At 42.1% G+C, this 20,802-nt stretch overlaps 1 protein-coding gene across 2 annotated transcripts in view; it reads right to left on the reverse strand.

The window, feature by feature from the left end:
- The window catches only part of GRIK3 (glutamate ionotropic receptor kainate type subunit 3), a 524,589-nt gene that overhangs the window by 198,709 nt on the left and 305,078 nt on the right, over nucleotides 1-20,802 (reverse strand). For both annotated transcript variants that reach the window (XR_014470426.1, XM_083173547.1), the window contains exons 6-7: nucleotides 9,842-10,015; nucleotides 4,262-4,405 (exon numbers count right to left, since the gene is read on the reverse strand). Coding sequence is in view for 1 of the 2 variants with exons in the window: in XM_083173547.1 (XP_083029673.1) it covers nucleotides 4,262-4,405; nucleotides 9,842-10,015 (318 nt within the window). In the remaining variant the exon portion in view is untranslated. The remainder of the gene's footprint in view (nucleotides 1-4,261; nucleotides 4,406-9,841; nucleotides 10,016-20,802) is intronic.

Genomic DNA, 20,802 nt, shown 5'->3' on the forward strand with positions numbered 1-20,802 from the left:
GTCTCCACTGCAGACACAATATTCTTTATTAAAGCACCTTTAAAAATACTGCAATTTAAATGTTTGTTGAGTTATCATGGTACAGCAACGGTTGCATCTGTTATACATTTATTTAACATTGTCCATATGTTTCAGTGAAAACTTTCATAACAGCCCCTTTGGATGTGATATAAATATCCTCCCATTTGCATTGCTAAAAAATATTTGGCTCATAAGAACATGAAAGTATTATGTTTGGAATGTTGCTATATGCATGTAAAAATATGCATGTAAAAAAAGGGGCATATTTAAATGCATATGTTATGTTCACTTGGATGCTTAATGGGTCTAGTTATATAACAGAACAGACGTACAGAAGGCATTCAGGTGTACAGTATATTCCTCCTTCCCTTTAACTGCATATTAGAGATAGTACATTGGCCATACAGATACTAGCTGACTTTTCTCCTCGTCATTAGAAGCCATGGCGGGCGGGGCTGGGCTCTGACATCATCAAGTCCCGCTCTCCCTTTAACAGAAAGCCTGGATTCGTAGGTATGTGGGAAGTGTGGAGTTAAAAATGACACATTTTACCCCTCCTCTCCAGCCAGCATGAGAATGCCATAGAAAATCTCTGTGGCACAAGGGTGTTGGCAGAATGTGGGAGATCTTTCTGCTCTTCCAGTGTTGTGAGGGATTACCTGCAAAATCTTCTCGGAGAGTATGGCAAGTATGATATAGAGGTGTGTAATTAGTAAATGCTAATGAAGCATTACCCTATTTCTACACAATTAAATGTAATATTTCATTGAATAAAACACAAATAGAAAATCTTAAACAAATCCACAAATATGCTGTTTGCCCTTTTAAAGGTCAAATAAGCATCTATTTTCCTGCAGTAGTGAAATGGAATGGTCAATTTAATAGACTGCTGCAATTTGGTGTAGTATGGTGATACTGTTTCTCACTTTCGCATAAAGATACCGACTCTTTTTACCAAACCGGACCTGTTTCCCATTCCCATAGGAAGGAGCAGGGGACCAGGAACTCGTATCATCTGAAGACTGTGACATGTTCTGAAAATGTTGTATTATTGAAGCTTAATAAATATATGGGGTACATTTACTAAGATGGGAATTATATTATGTTGCCCCTACCAACTAATCAGATTCTACTTCTTATTTATTTAGCACCTTCTATAAGATAATAGGTAGAATCTGATTGGTTGCTATGGGCAACATACCATCTTCAATAGAATGCCCATCTTAGTACATTTACCCCTATGCCCCTATCTATTGTAAGGGGAGAGTATGCCACATCAGCACTGAAAGGTAACAAGTAAGAGATTTTTGCAACATCTCCTGCATTGCCACAGTAATTCATGACCCATTAATGAATACAGTATCTACAAAAGTAAATGCAATGTTAATGTTCATTGACTTTGCAGAAATGAAGGTATAATGAACAGGCCCCTAAAGTTTTGAAAATGACTGCAGCACCCTAATCTGCATTGATTTGCAATGAGTGGTGCTGAATGCAAACTTTGAATATAATATATACTGCACTGTAACAGCTCAGAAACTATTTTGTTAAACTATATTATCAGCCCCTAGAGGACACTATTGCTTTATGAGTTTATTGAATATGGAAGACTCAGTTTCATATGCAAATATGCATCATTACATCAGTCTGCTGTATGGAAGAAAGTATTTAACCTCATCTAGCCTCCATTTACATGGCTGGATATCTCAGATCTTCATCAAGAAAAAATGTATGCAGTATTTGCCTACAAAACAGAATAGTACTGTGATTTCCATGAAGATCACAGTACGTTGAATTCCTCTGTAATCTTAATATGACAATAAAAAAATTAGACATTCCTAATAAGCAATGAATTCCTATATGAATCTTCATAGTCAAATGATGCTATTTTGTCACATACAGTGTCTGTGTAGCATGTTATGTAATGTTATAGCTACACTCTTAACTGTAGGAAAATGTACAGTAAAATATGTCATTTTAAACATCCATATACATTGCTAGGGCACAAATTATGTGAACTCATTTCTGACAGTACTGTATTGGCTTCTGTTCAAGTAGAGGCGTACCACAGAGCCATAATACACAGTGCAATGCCCCCCACCACCACCAGTAATAGAGTGTCAGATTGAGGCATGAAGTGTCCTTTTGGGAAATGCTAAGGCTGAGGCCCTAGAAACTGCACCAAAGAGACGAGGAGAGGAGAACCAAGAGACAATGTCCAGAGAGCCCAGGGAGGACATACTGTTTATGGCAATTGTGCAGAGAAAGTACAGTGAAGCCTGCACTGAATGGTACCCCATGATCAGTGGCAAACGTAGGATTTCTAGAGGGATGGGGGGGGGGTGTCCAAATGCACTCCTCAATCTACCACTCTCAGTGGCGTAGCTACGTTTTGGGCGCCCCCCCCGCCGTTAGAGGGGGGGGGGGGGCGCCCATACCCACCCACCCCCCCCCCCCGCCGCCGCCCCGTCAAGCACCCCCGGCCCCCCCGTCGCCCCGCCGCCTATGCTAACCCCCTCCCCCGCAGTCTTACCTATCGCGCTGCGCTGGTCCCGGCGGCTCCGTTCTTCTGCTGAAGACCACCACAAAATGGCCGCCCCCATACAGCAGACAGTTTCAGAGAACAGTGTGCTATATGGGGGTGGCCATTTTGTGGTTGTCCTCATCAGAAGAACGGAGCCGCCGGGACCAGCGAGATACGTAAGTCTGTGGGGGATTGGGGGGGGGGGTAACTATAGCACAGCAGCCCCCGGCGCCCCCACATGCACATGCGGTGCTATAGTTACGCCCCTGACCACTCTGCAAACCAATGGAGCAAGTGCGGGAGTCTGGGGGAGTGGTAGAATAAACTTAGTAATTACTTTTTATTCACTGGATACAATATGGAATCCATGATTTGTATTCAACACTATAGATGAGCTATAGTATAGGCTGTATCAAGTATTTAAATAATATAAATAAGTGGTCAGGAAAAGGTTAAACATACCATAGTAAATAAATAAATATGTCAGAAGCAGTACTGCACTTTCTAAGCTTACATTCTCACACCTCATGGTAACGCTCCTGTCTCTTTTTCCTAGTTGCTGCTCTCTGTGCACTGATTGAGGACTCAAAGCAAATATGGTAGAAGAAGCTGCTACCACTGGGCACGTGCAGCAGCCCACTCTGTCCCTTACACTGCATGATGTGGTGGCAGCTCTTGTAGTTCGCACTGAGGACCAATTTTCTGTGTCTGTACATGTGCAGGAGGATTTCTGCTCATGTGCAGATTCTGGTTGCCTACCATAGAATTACTCCCCCGCACCCAAGGCTACAAATGGATGATTATGCAAATCATCCATTCGCAGTCATGTGGGGAATCGCGGTGTGTGACCAGATTAAGGTGCAAAGTGAGTAGTATGGGCTAATGATAGGAAAAAGGTGTAGGGTTATCTATAAGAGAGGTAAAAGCAGACAGACAGATACACAAACAGAGAGAAAAGATAAATAGATATAAAAATACATTAATACATAAAACTAGAGAGACATACTGTACAGTATAGAAGGAGAAAGAAATGGACATCTACAAAGATGAGGCGCATATGCCCACACACTAATGGGCAAAAATACGGGGTCATAGAAACATACACATATGTAGGTGCGGAAGTAGTGGTATAAAAAGCAAGTACTGCACACAAACGGGAGATATCCTCCTATTGTTGCTGCAATATAAAAAAAGCATGCAAGCCTTAATTATAGAAATATATGGTAGCCATGACCCCCATAGAGGGAGAATAGAACCTGTGGCGAGCGAGCCTAGCCCGCAGCGTGGCCAGCACAGCATGCCCACAAGGGGCTTATTTGCTCTCGTCCCCCCCCCCCGGTCGAAGCAATGGCAGTCGGGATTCTGACGTCAGTATACTGACCGTTTGTCGGACCGCCATACTACTGTACATCCAAAAAGATATGTGGAGTAGGGGCCAATGTCCCAAACAGAACCTATGATAATTTAATCAACCAGTTTGTGGTTAGTTCAATTCTGTCAGTTTTGTCAACCATATTTTTGCAACTTTTAGTCAAACCACTCCTTAAAATGATATTGGCAATTTTCATATCTATTGCCAGAGCATAAAGATTTTAAGGAAAAAAAAAACACTTACTGTAAATACAATAGTTCTATAAAGTACAGTATATACTAATAATAATTTGAATCCACTATTGGACATTATTTGTTTATTTCCATATATCCACAGTTCATTACCTCTTTGATGAAATTCATGAAGCGATTGCCAAACCTCCAGGCTTTGTGTCGATGACACTGCAATGAGTTGACTGTCATCTGAGGAGCCCTCTGGTAGCAAACAGACACAATATGGACCGCATCATATGTCAGAGCAGCATCTGTCTAAAATAAAGGGGAACGGCATTGGGGTTGAGAAGAATCTCACAACTCTCTCTAAAGAACATTTATTCTTATAGTCAGATTTTTAAAATCTATATATTTTTGCATCGTTCAACAGCCATTTTATTATTGTCTTAAGCTTGCACCTTTTGATTGAGTTTGTGGCTTCTCTTTTTGAAAAGAAAAAAATATATGTATTTATATATCTCTACAAAAGGAGGATTGGTTAAAAGGCCTTTACCCTCAAAACTTCTGCCCTCTTATTTTACTTAGTGCCATCACTGACAAGTTAAATAGATTTTCTCTAGGTCTGAACACAACTACTGTAACTCAGTGTGGCACTGTAACTTACACATCTAGCTCTGTATGGCACTGTAGCTTACATACCTAACTTGGTACAGCAATGTATTTGACACCTCTAATAGGGTTTGGCACTGTAGCTTACACACCTAACTCAGTATGGCACTGTAGCTTACACATCTAACTCCGTATGGCACTGAAACTTGCACACCTAACTCCATATGGGACGGTAGCTTACACACCTAACTCGGTATGGCACTGTATCTTACAGACCTAACTGGCATTGCCACTGTAGCTTACACATCTAACTCGGTGTGGCACTGTAGCTTACACACCTTACTCGGTATGCCACTGTTGCTTACACATCTAACTCCATATGACACTGTAGCTCACACACCTAACTCGGAATGGCACTGCAGCTTACACACTTAACTTAGTATGCCACTGTAGCTTACACACCTAACTCGTGTGGCTATATAGCTTACACACCTAACTCGGTATGGCACTATAGCTTACACACCTAACTCCGTATGGCACTGTAGCTCACACACCTAACTCAGTGTGGCACTATAGCTTACACCTCTTACTCTGTATGGCACTGAAGCTTGCACACCTAACTTGGTATGGTACTTTAGCTTACACACCTAACTTGGTATGGCCCTGTAGCTTACACCAATAACTGGATATGGCACTGCAGTTTACACACCTATCTCCATATGGCACTGTAGCTTACACCTCTAACTGGGTATGGCACTGTAGCTTACACACCTACTGTAACTCGGTAGGGCACTGTAGCTAAAGGCCTCCATACATTAGTGCAATTTAATCACTCCGACACCCCCCCCGATAACGATGGATTGGTCAGAGAAATTGGGTGAAAGGTGACCAAATCGCATGTGTTTGACATCCCATCCAATTCGATGCGCAGTCCCATATTGGATCGAAGTCAAGGTCGGACTTGCTGCACATAAGATAAATAAGAAGTGCATCATCAGTGCTTTTTAGCACCTGCAATGTATCACATCACACTTCCCTTGATCTCCCCCGGCAGCTCCCAGGAGTCCTTTTACCTGCAATAAATCGCATGAAAAATGGCACATCAACTGTCAAATCGGATGGAAGCACTCGAAGGGAGCTGCCAAGGAAGTACATGGGAAATCAGGTCCAACTTGTGCCGCAGACAAGTTGAATTAGCCTTTACAAACCTAACTTGGTATGGCACTGTAGCATTAGTACCTCTGTGTCTGTGTGGTTCTTTTGCTATAAATACTTATGTACTTGATGTCGTTATAAGGCTTTGCAAGGCTAGTAAGTCATACACCGCTCTGTAAACCTTATCTCATCCATTAGTAAACGTCTCTATATTGCGATGCCATGATTCTTTTACATTTGCCGGTTCCCATAGCTTAACTTGCCCAACTACACACAAATTCTAAAAGTCCTTCTAACTCTTTAATTCCAATATCTTATTTGCATTTGACACTGATGTTTTGTAGTACAGTACACAAATGATCATCTAATCAGCTACTGTATTTTTGGGAACATTTTAATGCATTTTGTACTTTTGAAATTATATAGTTTGTAAACAGGCGAGTAGGGCCCTCCTATCTTTTTGACTGTCTGTAACTATACAGTTTGCTTTATCCCTGTTTCCAATTGTGAAGAATTTGCTCTGCTATATGAAAAAAAACTGTTAATAAATAAAATAAATAAACATTGTAAAGTCTTATGCATTTATAAAAATAGATATCATTTATGGGTTTTTTTCCACCAATTTTAAGGAATATGTAATTACTGCATTCTTTTTTTCATGCTGTGCTTCTTAACAACCTAATTAGCATGCTGACACACCACAAAAACTACCTATAAGAAAGAGCATAAGAAAACAATTTCCTGCTGGTTTTCTTCTTTTCATAATAACACTCTATTAATTCCATTTGTCTTTCTTTGTTAGAACAGTTTTATATAATATTAATGGTAGTATTTTACTTTTTTTTACCTGTTTCTATGTGCCTACATAGAACCTATTTTGTTGGCTAAGTTAATAGATTGCCACTACTCCAATGCACAAGCTTTTGCAAATCCTGATGCTTGTGTAGGTTGTTTGTAAGCTTACTGATTGGTTTATTCAAACGACAATGCTTGCTTCATTAATGGAAGTATACTTTGTTCCAAGGAAGGGACATTAGCATCAGTGTGAGTGCCATTTCTGAACCAGCTCCAAAATTGCTGCAGCAAATTGGCCCAATGAACTGGATCCTCATAGGCTGCCAATGTATCATCCACTGTGTATGTTTGTATCCTGAGCAGATGATAAATAACACTGGAGGCTAGGAGGCATCTGGACTCTTTAGAGGCAGTGAATAGAGGTGAGCCCATTCCCGACAGAGATATTGCCACAAGCTACATTGTCAAAATTATATGTTTGAGTCCCTCAAAAGGTACAACCAAAAATGATAAAGTTGGCTAAATGAACATGGTCACAAACAAACACTGAGAGGTGACACAGATAAAGCATAGTGAAAGTATAAATGGGAAATGGTATATATATATATATATATATAATGTCAGGGGGGGTGTCCGGCACTCGTCGCACTCAGTGAGGAAATGCCCGGGTGCCTTCCTAGGTAGAGGATTTCTACCGCATACAAAGAAACAAACGTAGGCGTCACTCCGGGACTTGTGGTGAAAACAACTTTACTGTGTGGCGGTCAACGCCGTTTCGGGTTTCCCCGTCGTCAGGACCAAATTTTGGTCCTGAAGACGGGGAAACCCGAAACGGCGTTGACCGCCACACAGTAAAGTTGTTTTCACCACAAGTCCCGGAGTGACGCCTACGTTTGTTTCTTTATATATATATATATATATATATATATATATATATATATATATATATATATATATATATATATAATGGCACCATAGTACCCATTACACATGATGCCGCACACCATAGTGTCCATTACACATGATGCCGCACACCATAGTACCCATTACACATGATGCCGTGCACCATAGTACCCATTACACATGATGCTGCACACATAATGTCCCTTACACATGATGCTGCACACATAATGCCCCTTACACATGATGCTGCACACATAATGACCCTTCCACATGATGCTGCACACCGTAATGCCCCTTACACATTAAGCCACACATGCGTAATGCCCCCACATACCGCCACTTGTAGCGTCCCTTAAGCAATGCCGCCAAAAGTGCCACTTACTGTAAATTTTTATATGAGCCTTCGCTGCTGCTGCAGGGAGAGATGGAGAGCAGTGCAGCTGCTTAAATGGGGAGAGGAGCAGAGCGCAGTGCAGAGCACGCTCCCACTCCCCTCCTGGTGTCCCCTCTAGCCGAGTGGACATTTGAAATATTGTGCGTGCTGTTGTTGTGCGTGACGTCTGGGGAGCACGCCGGGCGCCGGCACCACATGATTAAAGGGGGGGCGGGCTGAGGTGAAAACGGGGAGAAGAATTGGAGCGGAAGCTGCAGGGGTGACAGTCATTGACAGCTGGGCAGAGAGCAGGGGGCTGCCCGGCTGTATTCAGAGCACTGCAGGTCACGGCTGTTTGAAATAGTACCCCTTTCACAACAGAAAATGCAGGGATTTACCCGGGAACATGGTCCCAGGATCATGCAGCGACATTCCCAGGCTGACCCCTTATACACCAGCCTGCATTTTCTGGTGTGAGGGGGAGAGACAACCACTCCCCTCTCCCTACCCCCCTTTAACCAACCAGCTATATCTTCGGAACCAACTGACCCATTTACATGAGACCAGTATCATATTGAAGAACTTTTGAGTTGGCTTCGAATGATTTTGGTCCCGTGAAACTGGACTGTTTATTTCCCGAGAAATCTGCCCTCAAAGAACATAAACAGTCATGAAATTACATTTAAGAAATTAAAAAAACGGTTTAACCTCAATATCCCTAAAACCTATTAACCCATATGGATCCAGCCTGGTATCAGATTGAAGGCCCAGCGATTTGGGTTCGACTGAAATCAACCTCGAGCTTCAGTGATGCCGTTGAACTGGGTGGGGGTCGGAATTAGCGGGTCCCATGTTATCCTATAAGGAAGACGTTCCAGCTTTGCCTGGCAGTATCTCCGGTTCCCAGGGGGCTAGAGACACGGGGCTGGGCTCGTTGGAAAGCCCCATCCCTCAGCTACAAATTGGGCTAATGGGTGCACCCCCAGACCACCCCCTAGATTCACCTATGTATATTCTAGGTTAGTGGTTCTCAACCTCAGTCCTCAGGGACCCCCAACAGTGCTTGTTTTCCATGTCACCCGGCAAGTGTACAGCTGCACTCATTATTCACTGGCACTGGCACATTTCAAAAGATCACAGGTGGAGCTAATTATTTCACCTGTGATTCTGTGTGGAGTCCTCGAAAACGTGCACTGTTGGGGGTCCTTGAGGACAGAGGTTGAGAACCACTGTTCTAGGTTATCTACTTCTACCTTGCTCTAATTAATCCACACCAATACTTTCCTTGGAAAAGTCCCAGAGTTTAAAGATTTATTCCTGGGAATAGATGATCTTATCTTTCAATATTGAGACACATGAACATTTCCTCCTATTCAGTATATTTAAGTCAATAAAAGTCACTATATTTTATCACTTTATATGTTAATAGATATTGGAGAGTATTATTTACAATGTAAAAAATACATTATAGTTCAGTAGACATGTCATTACGGTGATTGTAGAATAGCAAGGTTCACCTAAATTGTATCACACTTTGGGCCTGCTTTTGTATGCACCTGAAAAACTCATGTTGCACTTCAAGGGGTGCAAATCATTTTTTTTTAGCATGCAGGGTAAGTACTGGCTGCTTCTGCATGCAGCCTACAAATGAGTGACAACGTAATTTTTACACTTGAATTTACATTTAAATTTGTATATACCCTTCATAAATTTTAAATCTGCTGAACTGCAGAACATCATGGCTTTCTCAACATGCAAAGTGCCTGCGTATAATACTGTCCGGAGAGAAAGTCAGACTGCTAAAAATGTATGAAAAATGTAAGCCTATTTCTTAGCTACACATAACTAATGTTTATATATATTTGTGTAGTGGACCACTGTAAGAAATACCAGGGCTTTGACACTATTTTTCGTACCGTCATAATTCCATCCAGAAGACCTGTCTCAGCCTTGGGAGGGGCTTGTAAACGTTCCATTGACCATTTATCTACTATGGTGCTAACATAAGGATTCTCCATATTTAATATTCGGAATCCAGTCAGATTAACTCCAGAGTAGCGATACGGATCCAGATCCAAAGCATTGAGGTCCTGTAAAACAAAATATATATTTGAAATATAAATTAGAAATTTTGCTAACACGCATTGCTAAAAATGGTACTTGTTACCTAGAACGGTGCCCATCGCGGGCATCGCATGTACATCGCATGCCATTATAATGGCATGCAATGTGACCGATGCGATGCCCGCGATTTCACATAGAAATTAATGGTAAAAGGTAAATCGCGTCGGTCGCATCGCATGAGGCCAAAAAAACACATGCGATGCGACCGACGCGATTACCGCAATTTACATAGGGAACAATGTTAAATGGCCCAATTGACCCGATTTCACATAGGGAACAATGTTAAATGGCCCACAGACCCCAAATAGCCACCCTGAAGTGTGAAATGCCCCCCCCCCAATTGTTAACGCCACCCCACGATCAACGTCAACCCGAAGCGTGGCGAGCGCAGCGGTACGCGTCCTCCGACCTTTTCATACCCCCACTATCCACGTCGGCGTGGAGTTGAGAATAGAAAGTGTGGCGAGCGCAGCGAGCCACCGAGCCCGAAGCGTGACGAGCGCAGCGAGCCCCGCGAGGGGACGCGCATACCTGTGAAGCCAGCGAGGGGACGCGGATACCTCTGAAGGTATCCGCGTCCGCTCGCCACGCTTCGGGCTCGGTGGCTCGCTGCACTCGCCACACTTTCTATTCTAAACTCCACGCCGACGCTTCGGGTTGACGTTGATCGTGGGGTGGCGTTAACATTTGGGGGGGGCATTTCACACTTCAGGGTGGCTCTTTGGGGTCTCTGGGCCATTTAACATTGTTCCCTATGTGAAATTGGGTCAATTGGGCCATTTAACATTGTTCCCTATGTAAAATTGCGGTAATCGCGTAGATTTTTTGGCCGCATGCGATGCGACCGACGCAATTTTTTTCCTTGCGATGCCTAGGATCAAAATCGTGGGCGCCGTTCTAGGTAACAAGTACCCTAAAAATAATCATATAAATATTGTATCAAATAAAATAATTTTATTTTATATTTGCTTTAATCAAGTTGTTCCAAACTATAGGCTGACTCCGGACTTCAAGAAAATTAGGAAATTAGTAATATTATATATAAACAGTTAAAATACACTTAAATAAAACACAAAAATATGTTTAGTTAAAAAATTAATATAATTTTCCAAATTTTGTTTTTACTTAGGCTATTTATAAAAGCTTGGAGAGAAATTAAATTGTGAGAGTATCAACCGTTTAGCTCTTGCCATTTTTCAAACACATTCTGTAAAATGTAGTGCCTCTCAGGCAGCCCAGGGAATCGCTAGATTCCCTGAGCTGGCAATCGCTGGCGGAGAGGCGCTGCATCTGACAAGGTGGCGCGAGCATCTCACATGCACACGTGACCCCTTCACTCTGCGGCTGATGGCGGAATCCTTGACTATGTCCGCTTCAGGAAAATGGGCAGGGTAAGGGGGGATGCGGGCAGGCTCCGTCAGAACGGGGCATGCGAGCCCCCTTCCGGCAGATGGTGAAAGATTCACCACCATTCACTAATGAGAGCTGCTCCATCTGTAAGGCAGAAGCTGATAAACTGATTAGGTTGGGGATGTTGTAGTGTGTTAAAACTATTTTTCTACCACTTTCAGACAGAAATGTATGAAAATCCTGGCTTTTATTTGGCATTTTCATTGCCTGGTAATTTTGCCAGTCCCAGCCTGCCCCCCTTTACACAGAAATATAAATTACCAGGTTAGAAATTCCTTCCCGGGAATTAGATGAATAACACAGGTATTTCTTCTGTGTGAAAGGGTCAATCCGGGTCCAAATCCCCGGTAAATTCCTCGGTCAGAAACCTGGGATTTTCAACCCGCATTGACCCTTTCACACAGAAAGAAGAGCCATGTTGAACGGCAAATCACCGGGTAGAACTGCTTTACCCAGAAATCTGGGTTTCTGCGTGAAAGGGGTATTATTCTGTTTATCTGGATATTCCCAGGTCAACTAATTGTTTTGCTCTCCTAATTCAATTATTTTATTTATAGTAGATACAGGGATTGAGTCTTCCATATACAAATGGTTGGGTCCACAAGTATTTTGGATATCAGATTTTTCTGTATTTTGGAATATTCACAAACCATAATAAGGTATCTTGGGGATGGGACCCAATTCTAAACACAGAATTTATTTATGTTTCCTGTACACCTTATATAATTACACATGGCCGGAAGGTTATTTTATACAATATTTGTAATAATGTTGTGCATTAAGCAAAGTTTCTGTACACTGAACCATCAGAAAGCAAAAGTGTCACTATCAATCATGCTGAAAATATTCTATTTTTCGGAATATTCCATTTTGGTGGATATGAGAGACTTAACCTGTAATACACTTTGGGCCTTATTTTGATTCATTTGGTCCTCTGTGCGATCGCACGGAGGGACGATGTTTAGTGTCTGCCCATGTGCGTTTCTGCATGCACCCTACATGCTGAGGGGGGGGGGAGGGCGGGGGGTGCCGGGCAGCCCCATTAGTATATGGGAATGGGCAGCGTTCCATGGGCGTTCCCATGAGAACTCTGGGCGTTCCAAGGCTAATGAGGCCGTGATGGACATGCGGGGGGGGGCGGAGTTTAGTGTCTGCGCATGTGCGTTTCTGCATGCACCCTACATGCTGAGGGGAGGGGGGAAGGGTGGGGGCGCCGGGCAGCCCCATTAGCATATGGGAATGGGCAGCGTTCTATGGGCGTTCCCATGAGAACTCTGGGCGTTCCCAGGCTAATGAGGCCGTGATGGATATGCGGGGGGGCGGAGTTTAGTGTCTGCGCATGTGCGTTTCTGCATGCACCCTACGTGCTGAGGGGGTGGGGGGAGAAGGGTGTGGGGCACTGGGCAGCCCCATTAGCATATGAAAATGGCCAGCATTCCATGGGTGTTCCCATGAGAACGCTGGGCGTTCCCAGGCTAATGAGGCTGTGACGGACATGCGGGGGGCGGGCAGCTGATATGGGCGCCCGCAATTTAGAGCAACTATATAAGTCACTCTGAACTGCGTGCATGGAAGAAATCATTTGATGGTCGTTCGAGGGGGGGTGACCTGCACTGTGGGCGGAGGGCGGCGTCTGATGGACTTGCAAGGCTGCGAATTTCGCAGCCTTGCAAGTCAATCAGAATAAGGCCCCTTGTCCTGAGTCCTTTTGGAATATAATGTTTAATTGGTCTGTTCCACTTGCCTGGAAACAAGCCATCAATCATTGACAAAGCCATCCAAATATGTCTATAGTATAACAGCGGTAGATGACCCCAGCTCCCACCAGGAGTTCTATAAAAAAAATGCATCAGCACAGCATTTCTATAGACTTAAGTAGCAAAACTGCAGACTGGCTTTTTACATTTATTTATTTATTTATTTATTTATTTATTTATTTAGAACAGGTTAGGCCATACAATTGCCTTGTACCTAGCTTTTACTTTCCTCCTAGGAAGGATTTTACTGTTACTTTAAAGCAATTAAAACCCAAAAGTAATCTAGCAAAGCTCATCATGCTTGGCATACAACCAGCTGTGTAAGGCTGCCAGACAGAAAGTGGAAAATGGAAGTGCACGGCTGAGAAACGCATCTAATAATGCATTCTTTGGCTGGGATGGAATTCTGGCTATTGTGTTTAATAATGTGATCTGCTGTTTCAGGAAATCTGGTGACTGGATGACAAGGAAAAGGACAGGAAACTGTTAACCTCTTCAGCTCTCAGCTGTCATGTCTCAGTCACCGACAGTGGGATGAGTTGGGCAGCACCTTCTGCACATGACAGACATGGCAGCTATCCTCAGAGATAGATATTTGTATTACTTACAGTATTTACAAAGTTTCTGCAATAAGCTAAGTGTATCATCACAATCCTCTACACAGTAAATAAGATTTGTAAAAAAGGATGGAAGATGTTTTTGACTTACTATAGTAATTATAAATAGTGGTGTGTTTTCCTATATTCTGCAGAGTCTTAAACAGGGCCCCTGAGATAGCATATGGGCCCCTGTTCTTGAGATGAGATTGGCCAATTATTGGGCATGGCAATGTCCAACTCTGCCTGATCAGCACTGGCATATGTTGATGAGGGTTGTTGTTTACCTCCCTGGGTGAAACATACCACCCAGATAGCAGCGGTGCATGCAAAGGTGTTTGTGAGTATCCATAAACCCCCCTTACTGACACTTTTTTTTGCATTGTTAAGCCCTGCCCCTCATGGCAAAGGCTGCAATTCTGATGTGGATGAGGTGGGGTTAATAAGAATTTATTCTAAAGGAACAGTGGTGGCTCCATAGGTGGAGCTGCAATGCAGTTCAAAATTCAAATAGAGTATCCAAACCAACTGCCAGTGAGTTCCAGCCAGTGATGTTTGGCAATGTTTTGGATGGCAGTTAGTGCAACTCCCCTATTTGAATTTTGGACTGAGCTGCAGCCCCACCTATGGAGCCCATGTCTTATTGGGCCACCCCCTTCTGTTTTGCCAAAGGGGCAATCAATGGTACCACCAATATTGGTGGTGGTGACAGGAACCTGGTGGGGTGCCAGCATTTGCAAGTGCCTACTGCACATAATTGCTGATGCCCTTGAGGAGGGATCCATACAAGGGAGGTTGGGTGATGGGGAAGTAAGGGCCATGCTGAAGCTGCAGAATGGCCATTATTAAGGAGGACCCTCTTCGTCTTTACATGCAAAAATACGTGGAAGTGCTCATCTTTACTGATATTGTATGTACACACTAGACAAGAGAGCAGTGGCGGCTCCTGCTATAGGGCTGAAGGACTGCAGCCCCTCCAGTTAAAATCACAACACCAGAGACACAGACAGACTGCACCAGAGCTCTGGTGCTCCCCCCCCCCCCCATGTGAGCACCCCCCCCCCCCCCCCCTCCTACCTCCAGAGCTCTGGTGCTGGCTGTCTGTGTCTCTGACATGCTGGTAACCTCCTCTCCCCAGGCACCATGAAGCAGCAGGTCAGACACAGGAACAGCCCACCCTGTGGGGAGGAGTTCAGCATGTAGTAGATTCTTATTAGAACTGCTACTGCTCATCATAAGCAGAGCTGGAAACTCCTCCCTCTCTTGGGCTGCCAGTACATGGAGCGATGACAGCACTAGTTTTCCAGCAAGAAGCCATTCTTTGCAAATCTCCAGAGCTACAGTGCTTCTATGGGCTGCTGTATGTGCAGCCCAGAAGCAATCCTCTGCAGTGAGCATGCCCAGACTTCAGTGAGTCACTCAGTGTGATGCAGCTGAATGAAGTTATGCATTTTATTTTAATAATATTTGTGTTTAGATCTTTATTAAGAGTATCATTTTGTGTACTTTAATTAATATTACAGTTATTAAAAATTAGTATTTTGCTCTGTATCTGTTTTTGTGTGCATATGAGTACATCAATTATTTACAGTAAATGCATACAAACACTGGTACAGAGCAAATCAAACTAATAACCTGCAAATAATTAATGACTGTTTGCAATGAGCAGTACCCATTAAGTCTAAAGGCAGGAGCCGCCACTGCAAGAGAGTAAAATATATCGCTCAGAAGGGCCCTTCTAAACTATATATTTTACAATCTCATAAAGTGTATAAAAGCAATTGACCTCTGCTCAAACTATCTGTGACTGATGACTCACTGTCAATGACATGCCAGCAATAGTCCCAATAAGGGTTGGGCAGACTACGCCAACACTTACCTGCCTCAGATCTTATATTTTCAAACAGAATGGTTTAACATCACATTTTTAAGTTAATTCTTAGAGCAAGAACAGAACATCAGGACAGTTATCTCTTGGCCAGAAAAACATTAATAGTACTTACAGTAAAATTCGTAATTTGAAATAAACATTTATCAGAAGTATGGTATTGGTGTAATCTGTGTAGTATATATTGACCAGTGTGTATCAGTTGTGTGATATTGTCCTGTGTATAGTGATGTGGTATGTGACATCAAAGCAACCTGATAATAGAGGCCAGTGACAACATAAAAAAGTCTACTTAAGAAAACAAAAAATAAAAGAGCAGGGGGAAGGGCGACAGTTGGAGCGGCTGAGACAGGAGAGTTAACGTGTCACTGAACAGTGTGACACGGAGAGAAACTCGAAAGCGAAAATGCGGTAAAAACACACTAATTGGGGTTTTATAGCATTTTTGTATGCTCCAAAGCCCGCACACCATGGTAGCATGTGCAGAGGGTATCACCTGTATTTGCTGGTGATACCCCAAAGAAGCCTATGGGGTGCTCTTCACAGCGTTGTGGGAGGGTTCCATCACATATACCTCCCGGCATGCCCTGCGCCTGGGCCGTCCCATGTGCAGAGGGACTCCCTGGTCTCAAGAACGGCACCACATCACAAAGAACAGCTCGTATTGCAAGAGATGTCCTTTGCATTACTGATTGCATATGTAAGAGCATATGCGATAAGAAAGAATGCGGAGAAAGGTGAAAACATGCAGCAAATGCAAGAATATCCCACCTATAGAGAGATAAGTAGCTGCTAGAGGGACAAAAAAAAAGCCAACTGGCTGAGACTTGTGGTACCAAGCAAAGAGACTCGCTGATATGAGAGTGGTATTAAGTTTGTGTAATGGAAGTAGCATCCTGACTTGGGAACCTGGGATTTGGCCCCAAAATCGTCGGGTCCTGGACGAAACGCGTCAGAACCCTCCACAAACCTCTGGGCTATTGAGCCACTGGACTGATACTGTGTTCACCCAGTTCTTTACAAGGCACGCCACATGGGAAAGGACTAAAAAACATACAGAGAGCTATGTACATTTTTCAGCTTTCTGACATCAGAAAAAACCATTAGTATGCTAGACTAAATTTAAGTGCACTATTCATAATCCTATTTTATATTGTGCATCCCTTTTTTATACCCCCCTTGTCCCATTGTGTCCCTCATCCCATTTTTTAATACCTTTTTTTGTATTTTATTGTTCTTCTTAGTAAAAAAACTATATGTTTTTTTATATATATTGAATATATTGTGATTTTATAGTACAATATATACTCATCATATTTCACTATAGTGTTGCTTCTTAATACAGTCAGACGGCTGTTTTCTCTCCCCATATATATATATATATATATATATATATATATATATATATATATATATATATATATATGACTGGGTGCTGGCAGTAATTTTTTAGTTTTTAACTACAATGTAAGTAATTGTCTGGTGTGTGACCAACTGCCACTCTCTATGAAGAAAGAGTAAAGCTCCCTGCATCAGCGTCACAATTTAGGCCCCAGGAGAATACAAAGCACACCAGAAGAACCCTGTAACTCTGTCCCCGGCTTCAAGAGGCCAAGCTCAATGTCCTCTCTGGTCACTTGAAGCCGGGTTCTGCGGCCAGGTATCTTGTGCACTTGATCCTTGGGGGCCCCTCAACCATGGGGCCTAGTACGGATATCCTCTTTGACCCCTCCTGTTGCCTGGCCTGAATCCACATAATCACCTTCAGCAGGTTATCACATATGTAATTGTCACTTACCAACTATACTAATAAGTAATCAAAGTAACTTGACTTCTAACTTTGTTTCCACTTTTATTAATTAACATAATTTGCTAGCAAATTCTATTTACTGTACTGCTCTTTTACAGCACCGTATACTTTAATGAAACCTACAGTATCTAAGTTTGAAAGTTAAGAATAGTATTTTATTACAAATTATGAATCTATTTGTACTATAGGGGCTGAAGAGGATAAGTCCATATTCCAAGAGTCATTGAACAGTCATTTGTTAAGTACCATCTGCCAGTGTTTGATTCATTGAACTGTATGCAACCTTGGTTTTTGGCAAAAACTTGCATTTTTTTACAGAGCCAAAATGTTTACACAAAGTACTGAGTGTTGACTTGGGAGCATTTAGATGCTTTCAGTATAACATAATAGGCCAATTCATTAAGATTCCCAAGGCCTCGTACCACTAAATCCTAGGCACATGCAAAACAAGCTACAGTAAGTACACAGCCCCAAGGAATTGTGAATTAAAACATCACCAATGAAGAATATCATTGTCCACCAATAGCATTAATAAAGATTTATATTGGAAGAAAGAATGTATACAGAAGGAAAACAGAATTTTCACATATAAAACATAAAACAATTGCGCTTACAGAAAAAAAATATTAGCTTCCCAGTAAAATCTATAACTTATATTCAATGTATGCAGAAATGCTCATGACTGTGAAATGGGTTACAAGATTAAGGGGAAAATTTACTATCATTCTTGACCATTCGAGATTTTTCTAAGATGCATCTCAGAAAAACTCAAACACAAATGAAAATCACATGTACAAATCAGTAGACCATTTGCCAAACTCTCAGGAATTTCCATAGGCATGGAGACAGCACTGGAGTTTACCATTATTCCTATCAGCAAACCCTGTTGTGGATTCAGATGAAAATGCACTTGCTTATAGCTGACATGTTTGCAGAAGCATGCACTGATCAGTCAGATCTGTGCAGTGCTTGTTTGTGTAAAATGTAAAAGAGTTTTAATTATTTATAGATGTACGGGTTCAGTTCTCATGGGCATTCTCATGGTAATGAGGCCATGATGCGGGTGGTGGGGGCAGGCAGCCGACATCACCAGATGTCAGCTGCCCGCCCATTTCCTCCCAAAGGTGCACGCATATGTAAGGTTGCTCAGATAAACCAACAAGTGATGTGGGTGTTCCCCGCAGCATGCAAATGGATGTTTATGTTAAACCCTTTGACCCTTTAACAGGCTTGCCTACCCTCCAGAAAATCGAGGCCGCCTCCCGGCCCCCCAGGATGGCGGGCAAGTCTCCCGCTTTCTGTTCATAGCCCACGCTCTCCCCTTGCCCGCTAGTTTAATTACCGCAAATTGCGGGTCTGTGGTGAGGGTGGTGGGGCTTAAATGACGTGATATCGGCATGTCGTATCATTTAAGCCCCGCCCCCTCTATACGGCCCACAAATCACAGAGTTTTCCAGCATGGAGGTGGGGCCAAGTAATGTCAGCCTTTCCCCCGCCCCCTGACATGTTGCCTCTCCTGGCTTCTCCCGGAGAGATGAAGTTTAAAGTAGGCAAGTATGCCCTTTAAGAATGTTATAATCAGAGGAGGAACTACCATTGGTGCAGCTGGTGCATTGTTCCGGGGCCCCTGAGGACTAAGGTGCCCATTGCTGCCCAAATAAGCAATGACTTCTTGGGTCAGGGTAGAGGAGGCCCGAATTATCTTTTTGCACCTGGACCCCCCTCGCTATAATGTTATCATGTCAGCACTGTGGGGTCTCCTGCAAAAAGAACATTGCACAACACTTGGACACAATGCCTGTAGCTGGTATTGGTACATTTATTATGGCATAGTAAGCATGGGTGCTATGTAAACTAGAACAGCTGTCTCAGACAGCAGGTTTTGGGGATAGTAAAATATAATGAATTAAAATAATGCAAATTTTCTTCCCAGAAAGTCTAAATTAGTGACTTACGTTTTATTGGTAGCTATAATAAAGATTAAAGTGGTAACATTTGTCTTTTATAGCGTACAGTTCTCATTTACAGATGTTTATAGCAGTTTTTCTAAAGGATAAAAAGGATGCCATTTCTGATGCTGCCTCAGGCAACAGATTTAAAAAGAGCCCATGTCGCTGTAGGAGTTGAAGAACATCGTTGCTGTTGTGGTCTCACTAGACAAGGAAATTATGCTTATGCTGCCAAATGCCACACAGATAGCAGAAAGCGGCATTTTATTTCTTGGCGTACAATATAGAATGCTAAATCATAGACGGCTAAATCATTCAGTGGGGAAGATAATTGCAAATTTCAAGCTTTTGTAGACAATATTAGGCTTCATACCAGGTGCCATTTTTTATGTTTGAAACACCGGTACAATTACATCAAATACAAATGCATATATTACTAATACATTACATTTTACTAATGTGTGAAGCTCATTGTATAGTAGTATTCCCCCATGCATGCAATATATCAAATACCAAATCTATGAAATAAACAGTAAAACAATATACAAATAGTAAAAATGATCATTTAGAAATGCAATAAAAGTTAATAAATAATTGTAGTTTCATGTGTACAAAGCTATTAGAAAATGTGATACTGATGTGATGTGATACTGGCAGTTTCTAGGAATTAAGCAAATTCTGTGCTGGGACTTGTAGTGCAGATCTTCCAATACAGGTTGAGTATCCCGTATCCAAAATGCTCGGGACCAGGAGAATTTTGGATAACGGATTATTCCGTATTTCGGAATATTTTAATATTTCAATTATGTAGTTTGAAGTATCTTGCATGTATGATGTATAAACACATAAAATACACACAAATATATTTTATTACCACATAAAATACACACAAATATATTTTATTACCACATAAAATACACACAAATATATTTTATTTGTTCAAAAAACAAGGTTTCAAAACATGAAACTAAATTTGTGTACTATCTCAGATATTGAATTTGAATGCCAAGCAATCATTTTCTTGCACATATATAGTGCCAGTTACATATCATGTCCCCAGTGATGCTGTTACAAATGTCCCCAGTGAGTTTTTAGCAAAAAAATATTTCTGGAATGTATGGTTTTCGGAATAATTCGGATAACGGATACTCGGATACGGGATACTCAACCTGTACAGTATATTTTTCTTGCAGTAAGTCACTGATAGGAGTGTAAAGGTTTATGTTATGAAAACTGTGATACATTATTAATGATTCTATCCATATTAACAATGTTATTTCTTATTTCTGTTTGCAGTTTTTGGAATATGTATTAGCCTGAAGCTTTAAAAATCTATTTTGATT

This window comes from Crinia signifera, chromosome 2 (genome assembly GCF_055691185.1).
Source record: "Crinia signifera chromosome 2, ASM5569118v1, whole genome shotgun sequence".
Classification (NCBI taxonomy): domain Eukaryota; kingdom Metazoa; phylum Chordata; class Amphibia; order Anura; family Myobatrachidae; genus Crinia; species Crinia signifera.